Source organism: Oncorhynchus nerka, linkage group LG27 (assembly GCF_034236695.1).
Source record: "Oncorhynchus nerka isolate Pitt River linkage group LG27, Oner_Uvic_2.0, whole genome shotgun sequence".
Lineage (NCBI taxonomy): Eukaryota > Metazoa > Chordata > Actinopteri > Salmoniformes > Salmonidae > Oncorhynchus > Oncorhynchus nerka.
In genome coordinates this window covers 69,962,357-69,975,184 of record NC_088422.1, presented here as the reverse complement: position 1 = coordinate 69,975,184, position 12,828 = coordinate 69,962,357, and the positions used below count along the sequence as shown (strand labels likewise).

Here is a 12,828-nt window from a genome sequence, read left to right as displayed (position 1 = left end):
AATAATACAAGCAATAATTCTACTAATTAGTACTAATTCCTATGAGATAATTACTTAAGGGAAAATACTTCATGCTATTTTTTAAATTGGCATATGCTGTGTGTAGTATACTGCCCAATTAGATAGTCATATGTGGTTTTATGTGAGCTCTATTTTGAAGGGAGAGGAGCCATTTCATCACGATTGATGTCCTGTTTACAGCTCCCTACTTATTGGACATGCAGAGCATCCATTGCATTAGACATGTCATGTTTGCGATGCGGTGTCACATCAGGTATTGAAACAAAGTGATGTCTATTTAGAATAACAGGATATTCCGGTGGCATGTGTAAATTAGATTTCCCCCTATTAGATGCTGCTGCCGTTGCGGACAGATAAAATAATTTACTCTGTGTGACCCTCGGTGACCTGAATAAGGGCTGAATGTCCACTGAAATGACCAGTGACTTTGAAAGGCTAGGGGGATCAAATTAAGTGTTGCTTGGAAGGCTTAGGAGGGTTGGCCCGGGACTGGCAGGGGGGTTAGGAGGGGAGTGCTGGAAGAGAGAGAGAGGGAGTGAGAGAGCGGGAGAGAGGGGATGGGGCCCACTGGTATTGTTCTAAGGCAGTGTGAGCTATCCCTGCTGTTTGTGATTAACTTGCTGTTTAAAGTTTTTTAGCTATTAGCTGCCCTAACCCCGGACCCCCTTTACCCCTCCACCTGCTCCTCCTGCGCCTCCCCCACTGCCCCCAGCCCATGGAGACACAAAGTATTCATTCACATTTAGATGGTGAGGTCACGGCAGGGCCAGTGGGGAGAGAGTGTCATGTCCTCCCTTAGACAGGTCAGGAATCTAGCACGTAACTCAGTCCCACACCGCCAGAGAGACACTGCAGCCCTTTAAACCAAGGTACTCTTCTTTCCTTCCTAAATGTGAGGAGCGTATGTGTGTGTGTGTGTGTGTGTGTGTGTGTGTGTGTGTGTGTGTGTGTGTGTGTGTGTGTGTGTGTGTGTGTGTGTGTGTGTGTGTGTGTGTGAGAGAGGGGTTTGAGAGACTGAAAGAGCATTAGAAAAACAAGACACTCCTCTTTGAATGTGTGTGGTGTGTGTTGTGGCGTGTATGGCTAGTGGAGTGTTGGGCAGTCAGTCGGTCAGCTTGTGCAGTGTGTTGGTGTGACGCTAAGTCTCAGAGCGCTTGAGTCAGACACTGTGTTTATGGTAGCAAGGGAATCACCCAATCCTCACCACATGTTTGACTTGCTTAATTTCCGTTTGTATCTTATGCTTGTATTTACAATTACTTTGGAAGTTTCCTGTCGACATCCACTAAGTATGAAACATTATTAAATACACATTTGAGTATTTTTTTTAATAACAAATTCTGCAGGCGGTGTGTGGTTGCTGTGTGGTACTGTGGTTGACTATGTTGGGTCCAAAGTGATCGACCATATTCCCACCAGAGGGAGTGGGGTGTTTGCACGTGGTTTTCAGATTAAGGCCTACACTCGCATGCACAATACGTTTGGTCCAATTTGTAAGTCGCTCTGGATAAGAGCGTCTGCTAAATGACTTAAATGTAATGTAATGCATTTATCACTTATATTTTGTATATCCCTTTTATATATATCTTTGATTGTATCTTTTGATATCAGAGTTTGTATGGACCTTTGAATGGTGTTGATTGCTTTTTTATTGTATCGACAGCGCGTTTGAAAAGGACTGTTTGAATGGCGGTGTAGTTGCTTTGTGGTACTGTGGTTGTATCATATGTTGTGGTTGACTATTATTAGCTAAGTGATGGCCCATACCTCTCTAACCTCTCGCCTCTCTGGTTAGGGAGTGGCCGTGTTTTACTCATTCGTGGTTTTCTGACAGCTAGCTCATCAGGGAGGGCATGAGGAGGGGTCTGGGCCGGGCAAGGATACTTTTTGGGAGGGGTGGTAGTGTTTTTCAACTTGTGTTGTGGTTTAAGACTGGGGCAAGGAGGGGAGGGCACAGCTCAACCCCTGGGGCACTTAAGGTTTAGGGCAAGACTGATATGAGGGAGAGGTGCGGACAATGCATGCCCCTAGACATGGGGCACAGCTCCCCCTGTCCCATGGTACCCTCCTGTCACTTTCATTTGACACTCCAGTCCGGAGTCAGGCCAGCTTTGATATGGGAATGGGGTGCAAGGGTTGATGGGGAGCAGGGGGATTTTAAAGACTGGAAGAGGAGAAAGATAGCTCAACCCCTGTGAGGTGTGAAGATAAGATTGCTTTTTATCTCTAAGACTGGGGCTAGGTGCTGAATCCTGGTATAAGACTGATTGCTCAACCCCTGCTCCTGGTATCTAAGACTAGGGAGAGGAGAAAAGGAGTGCAACCCCTGCCCTGGTACTCTAAGACTAGGGAGTTGAAGTGCTGTGACACCTGGTTAAAACTGGTATATCAACAGCCTCAATAATCACTAATGAGAGTAATGAGAGCTCCTGACTCAAGACAGCCAGCTCCACACCACAGAGGAGCACCAGTGACTAGCACAGCTCAACCCCTGCTCCTGGTACTCTAAGACTGGGGAGAGGGAGGGAGGCACAGCTCAACCCCTGCTCCTGGTACTCTAAGACTAGGGAGGGAGAGGCACAGCTCAACCCCTGCTCCTGGTACTCTAAGACTGGGGAGAGGCACAGCTCAACCCCTGCTCCTGGTACTCTAAGACTGGGAGGAGAGGGAGAGGCACAGCTCAACCCCTGCTCCTGGTACTCTAAGACTGGGGAGGGAGAGGCACAGCTCAACCCCTGCTCCTGGTACTCTAAGACTGGGGAGAGGGAGGGAGAGGCACAGCTCAACCCCTGCTCCTGGTACTCTAAGACTGGGAGAGGAGAGGGAGAGGCACAGCTCAACCCCACTCCTGGTACTCTAAGACTGGGAGAAGATTTGCAGGGCAGGATTGGATTAGCTGTTGGTACTCTAAGACTAGGGAGATGCTCAACCCCTGTCCTGGTACTCTAAGACTGGGGAGAGGAGAACGGGACAGACAGGGACAGGCAGATGAGTCTGTTCATGAAAGGGAGACTGCAACAGAAAAATGGACTTGTGTATGAGGAGCACTGAGCCATTTGCAGCAGGCAGGATTGGATTATGTGTTAATAGAATGGCTGTTAGTTTAGCCTGTGTTCAGCTGCAACAGAGGATGGAGTTTGTCTATGTACACTGTCTATATATATATCTATATATATCATTATTTCAGTCTCAGAAGGAGTACTGGAAAGTGCAGTGGTTACCATCCATTATTTATTAGTCCGTTTGTGCCTGTCAGTGGGATTAGTATTAGTGTAATCACTGTTCTTCTGGGGGAAGGAAGGCTGTTCGGCCTCATCTGAAGGTTATCGCACTGTCTTCCCCGTCTCATCTTCACTGGCCGCTTCCTGCAGAGCATCTGCTTTGTACATCTCCACATATTTTTTTCTCCTTTTTCCTTCCCTGTGTCTCTGTTGCTCTCTCTCTCCTCATCCACCCACCCCCCCATTAATGTGTGTGAGTACCTCACTCTCTCCCGGCTTGTATAGGGTGACACCTATGGGTCTGCTTAAGCCCCTGCACTTGCAGGCAGGCAGAGGAAGAGCGAGGGATGGAGAGCAGCAGCCGCTTGTGGTTGTGCGTGTGCGCACACAAATGTATGTGGGAGCGTGTGTTTGTGCCAGGGGGAAATAGATGCTTCCGTTTGTCTTTTTCATCTCCATGTCACACCATTTCACCTGGCTGCTGTGTCTGTGATGCCTTCTGCAGACAGAGAGCTGGTAGGATGGTCTCCGTGGACATGCAGTGGAGGGCTGATATTTTTATGGGTGTAATCTGTGTGTCTGCAGCAGAGGGCTGATATTTTTATGGGTGTAATCTGTGTGTCTGCAGCGGAGGTTTATTCAGCTTGCCTGATTTTCTATGAATCTGTGTCTGCACGGAGGGCTGATATTTCTATGGGTGTAATCTGAAGTGGAGGCTGATTTTCTAGGGTGTAATCTGTGAGCGGAGGGCAGTTTGGGTGTAATATCTGCAGCTGATATGAGGAGGGTCTAATGAAGACAATTCAGCGGAGGGCTGATATTTTATGGGTGTAATCTGTGTGTCTGCAGTGGAGGGCTGATATTTTTATGGGTGTAATCTGTGTGTCTCCAGGCTATTGTCCTTTACATTTGAACTGATTGAGGGTTAATCTGTGTGTCTGCAGAAATGGTTAATATCAGTAGCTCTGAGTGTTTCTCCCTGCAGTGGAGGGCTGATATTGGTATGGGTGTAATCTGCTGCAGTCTGAATTGTTATGGGTGTAATCTGTTGTCTGCAGGCTCTGTCCATTTGCATCAATCTTCTGCAGGCGGAGGGCTTGTGAATCTGTGAGTCCTTTCATTAATCTATATTTTTATGCTGTTCCATTTGTAGGTTTATCATTTAGATTAACGGAACAGTTTAATATCGCCGGAGGGTTGGACAATTCATTAATGACAACCTCCAGGCTATGTCCTTTACATTTGAACGATTGAGGTTAGAAAGGGCCTATTGTCAAAGCTCATTTTCTCCCCGTCTATTTCAGTCCTAATCTATGAGTCCGTTTTACAGGCTCTTCCATTTCTACATTGTGACCTTTCATTTCTGGGGGCTTTAATCATAGACACAGTCATTTGCCACTTAAAGATGTACTGCCGCTCGTGGATTTAAATGTCTGCCTTTCTACATTCATTTCTGGGGGGTTACTGTGCGGTGTGTGGTGGAAGTGTCATACATCTTGATTAAAAACCAAAATGAAGAAGTGTGAGCGAGAGGGGGCAGGCAGGCAGCAGAGGCTGGGGGGAGCTCTCTCTGCCACGTCCCACTAGAGATCCGTCTGGAGGATGCTGAGGTGACAGCTGATGTATTCAGTTAGGTTGAATAGAGTTCAAATCTGGACTGTGGATCAATGCAATGTTCCTGAAAAAGCACGTTAAAGTGTGGAGGTGTGGAATTAGACACGCTGTAAGAGTAGGACAGCTCAGAATGACACGCAGACCCTTTTAAAGGTGTACAATTTACCTGGGGATTATTTTGTAATCTGAGCACTTGTGCGGCTGCATGGTATTCTAATTCTCCGGGAGTTGTGTGGATTTGTGCAGGCTGGAGTTAGATGGGATTTTGGGGCTAGGCTGCAGCTCTCCTCTGGTTTACCAGGCAACGGTTTAGGACCGCCTCTCCAGCACAGGATGGGCTACGCTGGACGGAACTTGCAGGTTGCCTTGGAAACATAATAGAAACATGGTCAATAATAAAATAATGAAAAAAATGTATTTATGCAAGTGCGATCTGGGGATCACTTAAATGTGCTTTTTACTGGGAGCCAGTTATCCCTGTTAAATACCTTCATTTATACACAGGATCCCCGTCTGCTGCTAGCAGTAATGTCTAACAACATAATCCATACACCAATCATTCTGTTGTGAGGAGAGGGGCTTCTTACTTTGGGAAACAGTCAGGAACGCCTGGATATTGCTCTTGCCTCATGACACAGAGGTGTTTTCTGTTGAGTTAAAGCTTTGTCAATGACAATCTCCTCAATGCTGTAGTTATTATCATACCTGGTATAATTATAGTTATTGCAATTATGATGCATTCTTGTATGGTATCTTCAGTTTACAGTAAGAAGCACTTCTCGGGCCTCTAAATCCAACCTTTTGTTAATTCAGTGAGAAGATCGCACATTTCTATGCTATTATTGAGCTATATATTATTGCTGTCTTTAGTGAGTGTGTTTCTCTTGGTGCATCAGTGATTAGGATAGCAGAACTCCAATAGCACATTATCATCGCAATTTCAGCCTGATCTAAATGTGTAATCACTTTACACACGCTATCATGTGTCTCTCGTCATATAGCTTTCATTTCTCTTTGATTTACATGTGAATATGGAAGCACAGGAAATATCTATTTACCATGAGAACTGAAGGAGATTGAAATGTTTGAAATACTTCACGGATTGCCAGTCATGAATGAATAGAGATAATACCATACCGTGCTGGTAGTGAAATGTACATCTTTGATTTGATTCAAAATGTTCTATCCAGAAACCATTTTTAGAGGCTATTTGTGCTAGTGAAGTTTGATGGGACTTTGGCTCTGTGTTTCGGTCCAGGTTACATAGTTGGTAACTACAGTATAGGGGTGTAAGTGCTGTAGTAGATCATATGAGACCATAAAAGTCGTGTACGTATTGGCTTGTCTAGTGGTGAGCTCAGATCAGATGTGTGTTGACTGCAGGGCTGAATATGTGAACAGGATATTTCAGTGGCTGTTGTTGTAGTATTGTCAATATATCAATAGACTGTAGAGTAGAGACCCGAGAGTGGAAGCATTTTCAAAAGAACATTTAAGTACATTTGCTGAGAATTAGCTGACTTGTGTAGTAACTGATAGGCCTTATTGACTGCGGCCCAGTTTACTGTTGTCAAATCAATGCTGTTGCGTGCTAGTCGCACTACTTTTAAACAAACTTAACAGGCTGAGGGGCTGCTCGGGGGGCACTGGAGAGAAATAAAGAAGATTGATGCCCTTTTTATTATCAGTTTTCTGCCATATTCCCCTCTCTGCGTTACTTACAGATGGCATTATCAGATATCCATTGTTTGGAGTTCAATGCTTTTAAATGGGCTGATATATTGAGCTGAGGCTTTTAAGGTCATTACAGGGGATTTCTGTATTTGACTTGGTAGAAAAATCTAATGAATTGCCGGTCTGAAAGTTTTAAATATTTATGATTTTTTTATTTCGCAGTAGCGAGGAAGTAGAGGTGAAATGAGCCCTGTATTTGTAAGTAGCCTAGCAGACTGCAGCTGGGGACAGTACATGCATGTGGAGAGAGAGAAAGTGAGTGAGAAAGAGAAGGAGAGAAAGAGAAAGAGGGAGCGAGAGAAAGAGAGAGGGAGAGAGAGAGAGGTCTTTCTCTAGAAACACGCTCCTCACACAATTATTTTTCCTGTCTACATACTTCAAACCGCTTTGGAAAATGTGTGTATGTCTCTACCACATGTGTGCGGTTTTCTGCAGTTTTATGTCCACATTAAAGAGAGGAAGCCATAAAGATATTTGTGTCATGGTCTTGAATAAATGAAGAACTATAACTTTGGGGCTTGTATAAAAAAATCATGATGGTTATTATTATTATTGTTATTATTATAATATTTTCAAATGAACTGTAATTATCTTCTAAATGTGTTCATATTAGTGTGGATACAGCAGAGAAAATAGATGATAAAATATAATACATTTCCTCTATCTCTGTTTTGATTTAACAAAAATGATTTCACTAATTTTATTGTTTTAATTCAAATAAATGGCAAAATGCAATCAAGCAGCACAGGGCAGAACGCAGATCCCGCCCTCTTTGTCTGGTAACCTTTTAACTGCGTGTCAGCGAATGTAATTGTTGTAAGCTCCTATAGGAAAAAAATGCGGCTGTCCCTTTAAGTGCTTCCACCAATTCTGATGGCGTGTTGATTTACATATACCATCCTCTCCTCCCCCTTCAGGAGAGCTGAGCGAGGATGTGGAGGCTGCCAGTGAGACCACCACAGAACAGGAGGACCAAACCAAAGACAGAGAAGGTGGGGGGGAGAAGGAGCTCACCAAAGGGACAGGTAAGGCCTATATTTACACTACACACATTTAGGCAACACTGCCCTCAGGGATCATGTGCTATTGCATCTGATTTGTTCTCAACAAAAGGCCTTTTCTCTCAAATAATTATACAGATTCTACACAAATGTCAGAGTCCCTTTAATATTGCTCTGTTACAAATCCACAAATCAGTTTGTAGTGTTTCTTTTTAAAGGAGGCCTTTCTGTTTCTTACTGTAGGAGGGAGACAGGTCGCCTCTCATCAAATCCTATCTGATGAATTAGGCCAAATTGTCAATTGAGCTAATCTGGTCAGGTGACTCATGTTTTGTCAGTTGTCAGTGGATTTTATGGAGAGGGGCCTGGGCGCATAATTCAAGGCCGACCACGTGTGTGTGCCCATATGACGGACATGACCCCCTTTCTGCACTGCACTGATCGTGTGTGACAGAAACACACACCTGTGTTAAATGTTATCAGATAGGGATATTTCTCTCCCTGGGCTTTCAGATGCCAGGTGCAGGTGTTGAGTTCCATGGAGAGGTGGGGCTTGAGCTGAGGCGAGACATTAGTGTTCGGGCCTATTCTAACCTGAGGCCTACTGTTACCTGCAGATTAGAGGCCTGTGTTTTGGTGAGAGTCCATGATTGTTTGTTGTAGGTTTTTAGGGTGAATCCCATCAACTTTTAATGTGATTAGTTTACATCAGCGTGCATTAGAAATGGTTTATCTGATTTCTGCTGCTAGTTGAGGTCAGCAGATCCAGGCTGAATGTGTGTGGGTGTATGAGTGTGAGGAGGAGGTTCACAGACAGGAAGTGTTTGTGACTGCCCCCCACTGCTTGGCTCCCCTGGCCACATGTTCACGTCAGAGCATAGCTAGGGTTTGTGTCAAGCCCTGTTGGGAGTCTGGCCTGGATATCCAATCACAGCACTCCTAGACCAGGGGTTTTTCTAAACTTCCTTGTTAGAATTAGTTAGAAGTTATAGTAATAATAGTTAGGTAACAATCTAGTAATAGTTACAGTAATAGTCATTAGTTATAGCAGTATACTATATAGGGCTCTATTTTCGACTGCTGTTGTTTTTTGTTTTTCAGCCCTAACGCCAGGTTCGGCAATTTACCTTTCTTATTTCAGTTCGCTTGGGCTCAGATGGGCAGGGTGGAAATATTTGAGGCGTGTCCTTAAAAACATGATCCAAAGTTGTGATTTCAGTGCTGGTAGGGATATTTAAGACCAACCAGAAGCTGGTTTTAGCGGAAACGCAGTTGCTTATGGCATGAACTTTGACAGCTAAAACACAGCCTATCCAGCCGTGACGCACACTGCCCATATGCACACGGAACAAGAGTAGCCTATGTGCTTTTGGTGCCTTTAGAAACATAAAAAACAGTCTGTTTTTTCCTCATTTCATGGCCTTACCCTCCTGTCAATTAGGCTTTTTTTTGTCCTGCCCTATGCAATTGCGAAGTAGTCAAGACTGCAGATAAAGGGTTTGTCTCCTGAGACCGCTAGGAAATAAATCTTAATCCACCAAATCTTTACTAAAATATCAAGTTTGAGAGGAGTAAAACAGTGAGCTGACATTCACTTTTTATCTATGCATTGTAGGCAGGCCCACATTATAGCCATGCAGGTCCTGTTTTGGATGTGCATAACACCCTCAGTTTTCTGCCTTGTTTTATTATTATATGCCCGCGGGGAGAAATGATGGTGCCTGTAAGTGTGACATAGCCTATTTAAAACAAGTTTGTTGTTTTGTTTAGAATATGATTCAAATTATTTGTTCTCTTTTAGGCTTTATCAATAATGAATTGAATCTAGCTTATTGACAATGTTTGGCTTGTCCATGCTCAGCCATAATGTAATTTACAGTAGGCCTAGCTCCTCTATCTGTGTGAATGCTGTTGAAGACATGCAATTACTTAAAACAATGTGGACTGCAAATGGGTTCAAGCTAACGTATTTAGCAAAGTTAGGTCTACATTTAGTTACTTCGTTTCTGTAAGCCATTTAACAAACTATAATGGACTAACATTGGAATTGGAGTTGATTCCAAGGCAATACATAAAAGACTGTAAATACAAAACTTGAAGCAACCACATATTTCACCAGGGAGCACGTTCTGATTGGCCAGTGAGGGGCCAAGCCTTCGACACACCCACAACTTGTTTATTCATCAAAACCCAGCCCTTTCGCACCAACGCCAGCAAGTGCGCCTATAATTGTGATAGTGAAAATAGCAAAAATACTTCTGATACACCCCTGAACCTTAGTGGGGTGCCTTAGGTTTAGGCCTGATTGTGTTAGGTTTGTTAATAAAAGAGAGCCCATAGAGCGTTGAGGCCTGAGGTGCTTTCCCATTGGTAATTGGTAGGGTGTATGGAGCGTTGAGGCCTGAGGTGCTTTCCCATTGGTTCTTGGTGGGGTGTGTGGAGCGTTGAGGCCACCTGCTTTGAGACATTGATTCTGGTGGGGTGAATATCCATCTAAACACTGTTGGCTGGTGGACTACTGCTCCACATGTATGAAGCATGCTTGTCCATTTAACACACAGTATGCTGGAGTACTGTGGAACAGTATAATACAGCATGCTTGTCCATTTAACACGCAGTATGCTGGAGTACTGTGGAACAGTATAATACACCATGCTTGTCCATTTAACACACAGTATGCTGGAGTACTGTGGAACAGTATAATACACCATGCTTGTCCATTTAACACACAGTATGCTGGAGTACTGTGGAACAGTATAATACACCATGCTTGTCCATTTAACACAGTATGCTGGAGTACTGTGGAACAGTATAATACAGCATGCTTGTCCATTTAACACACAGTATGCTGGAGTACTGTGGAACAGTATAATACACCATGCTTGTCCATTTAACACGCAGTATGCTGGAGTACTGTGGAACAGTATAATACAGCATGCTTGTCCATTTAACACACAGTATGCTGGAGTACTGTGGAACAGTATAATACAGCATGCTTGTCCATTTAACACGCAGTATGCTGGAGTACTGTGGAACAGTATAATACAGCATGCTTGTCCATTTAACACACAGTATGCAGGTGTACTGTGGAACAGTTTAATACAGCATGCTTGTCCATTTAGCACACAGTATGCTGGTGTACTGTGGAACAGTTAATACAGCATGCTTGTCCATTTAACACACAGTATGCTGGAGTACTGTGGAACAGTATAATACAGCATGCTTGTCCATTTAACACACAGTATGCTGGTGTACTGTGGAACAGTTTAATACAGCATGCTTGTCCATTTAACACACAGTATGCAGGTGTACTGTGGAACAGTTTAATACAGCATGCTTGTCCATTTAGCACACAGTATACAGGTGTGCTGTGGAACAGTATAATACAGCATGCTTGTCCATTTAGCACACAGTATGCTGGTGTGCTGTGGAACAGTATAATACAGCATGCTTGTCCATTTAGCACACAATATGCTGGTGTACTGTGGAACAGTATAATACAGCATGGGTCCATTTTGCACACCATTAACAGGTGTTTGGAACAGTATAATACAGCAGCTTGTCCATTTATGAAGTAGTATACAGGTGTACTATGGAACAGTTTAATACAGCATGCTTGTCCATTTGTCAGACAAGGATGGAAGGTGTAGCTTGGAACAGTATCCAATACAGCATGCTTGTAATTTAACCAACATCAAGACTATAGGCAGGTGAGCTGTGGCAGTATAATACAGCATGCTTGTCCATTTAGCACACAGTATTCAGGTATATTGTGGAACAGTTTAAAACAATGCTTGTCCATTTAGCAAAAAGGTATACAGGTGTACTGTGGAACAGTTATAATAAAGCATGGTTCTCTGGACAATGGGGTCTCCTCTTATGTTCAGGGTTGAATATGCATGTCAGCCTGAAAAATGGAAGGTCCTTTTTATACTTTGAGTTTTTACTGTTATGAAGTAGAAAAGGAATAAGTATTATCAGTAATTAGCTTTGATCTAGCTATTTGTTTCCTGTTGTCAGACAAGGATGCCATTTGATACAAGCATAGGGGATTTCTTGTAATCTCCTCCCATCACAATCAGACAGAGTTGTGGTAAAAGGAAAGCCAACATCACAGACTAGCAGGCAGAGTGAGAGATGGCATTTTAAAAATAGACCAGCTGAATCCCTGGACCTGGGGGATGGTTAGAGTTCTGATGTCATTTAATTAGTGAGGTTAAAAGCTGGAAAACAATGGAGACCTTTTGGTACCTACATTTTTTTCAAGAAGAGTTCTGGAAAAAGGTGGAGGGGTGGACCATGGAAGCCCCATCTTTGTAAAAAGATGGTCTTTGATATTCTAACTTTTATTTTAAATGAGCCTGAGTTGTGTGTGTCAGTGAAGAGGGGTGGGTGGAGAAGGTGATGGGAGAAATAATAATATGCATGCCTGCCTGAAAAATGGGTAAAAGTACATTTTAACACATGGAAATATAGCACTTTAAAAGCATGGGGGCCAAGCTTAATTGTCAGTGAAGACCTGGGTGGGTGGGAAGAGTGGAGGGATGGAGGGATTCCTGTTTTCAGTGAAAGGCATGCCATTTGATACAAGCATATTCAGGGATGGGGCCTTTCCTCCCCTCTGTCAGTCACTAATCAGGGATAAGGGTGTTTCTGTGTTTTCAGTGAAGATGTGGGTGGGTGGAGAAGGTGGAGGGGTTCCCAGGGATGGGAACCGCTGTGTTAAAAGATAGGGTGGGTGGAGAAGGTGGAGGGTGGAGGGATGGGTTTCTGTTTGATGTCAGTGAAGATGTGGGTGGGTGGAGAAGGTGGAGGGGTGGAGGGATGGGGGACTGTGTTGTCAGTGAAGAGGTGGGTGGGTGGAGAAGGTGGAGGGGTGGAGGGATGGGGGACGGCTGTGTTGTCAGTGAAGAGGTGGGTGGGTGGAGAAGGTGGAGGGATGGAGGGATGGGGGGACGGCTGTGTTGTCAGTGAAGAGGTGGGTGGGTGGAGAAGGTGGAGGGATGGGGGATGGGGGCGGCTGTGTTGTCAGTGAAGAGGTGGGTGGGTGGAGAAGGTGGAGGGGTGGAGGGATGGAGGGACGGCTGTGTTGTCAGCTGAGAAAGGAGACGGGGCGCTAGTTTAATGGAAGGTCGCTTTTTCTCCTCTATGTTATTATGATTGATAGGTGGAGCGATGGGGAGACCCTCTGTAACCCTGTCGAACAACAGCACAGAGGAACACAGAATGCATTTGGT

The 12,828-nt window shown here is 44.2% G+C and overlaps 1 protein-coding gene across 1 annotated transcript in view; it reads left to right on the top strand.

Annotated features, from left to right (window-relative positions):
- Positions 1-12,828, top strand: part of LOC115116255 (zinc finger homeobox protein 3-like) — a 114,576-nt gene that overhangs the window by 71,966 nt on the left and 29,782 nt on the right. The window contains exon 5 of the mRNA XM_065011949.1: positions 7,508-7,615. Within this exon, the coding sequence (XP_064868021.1) occupies positions 7,508-7,615 (108 nt within the window). The remainder of the gene's footprint in view (positions 1-7,507; positions 7,616-12,828) is intronic.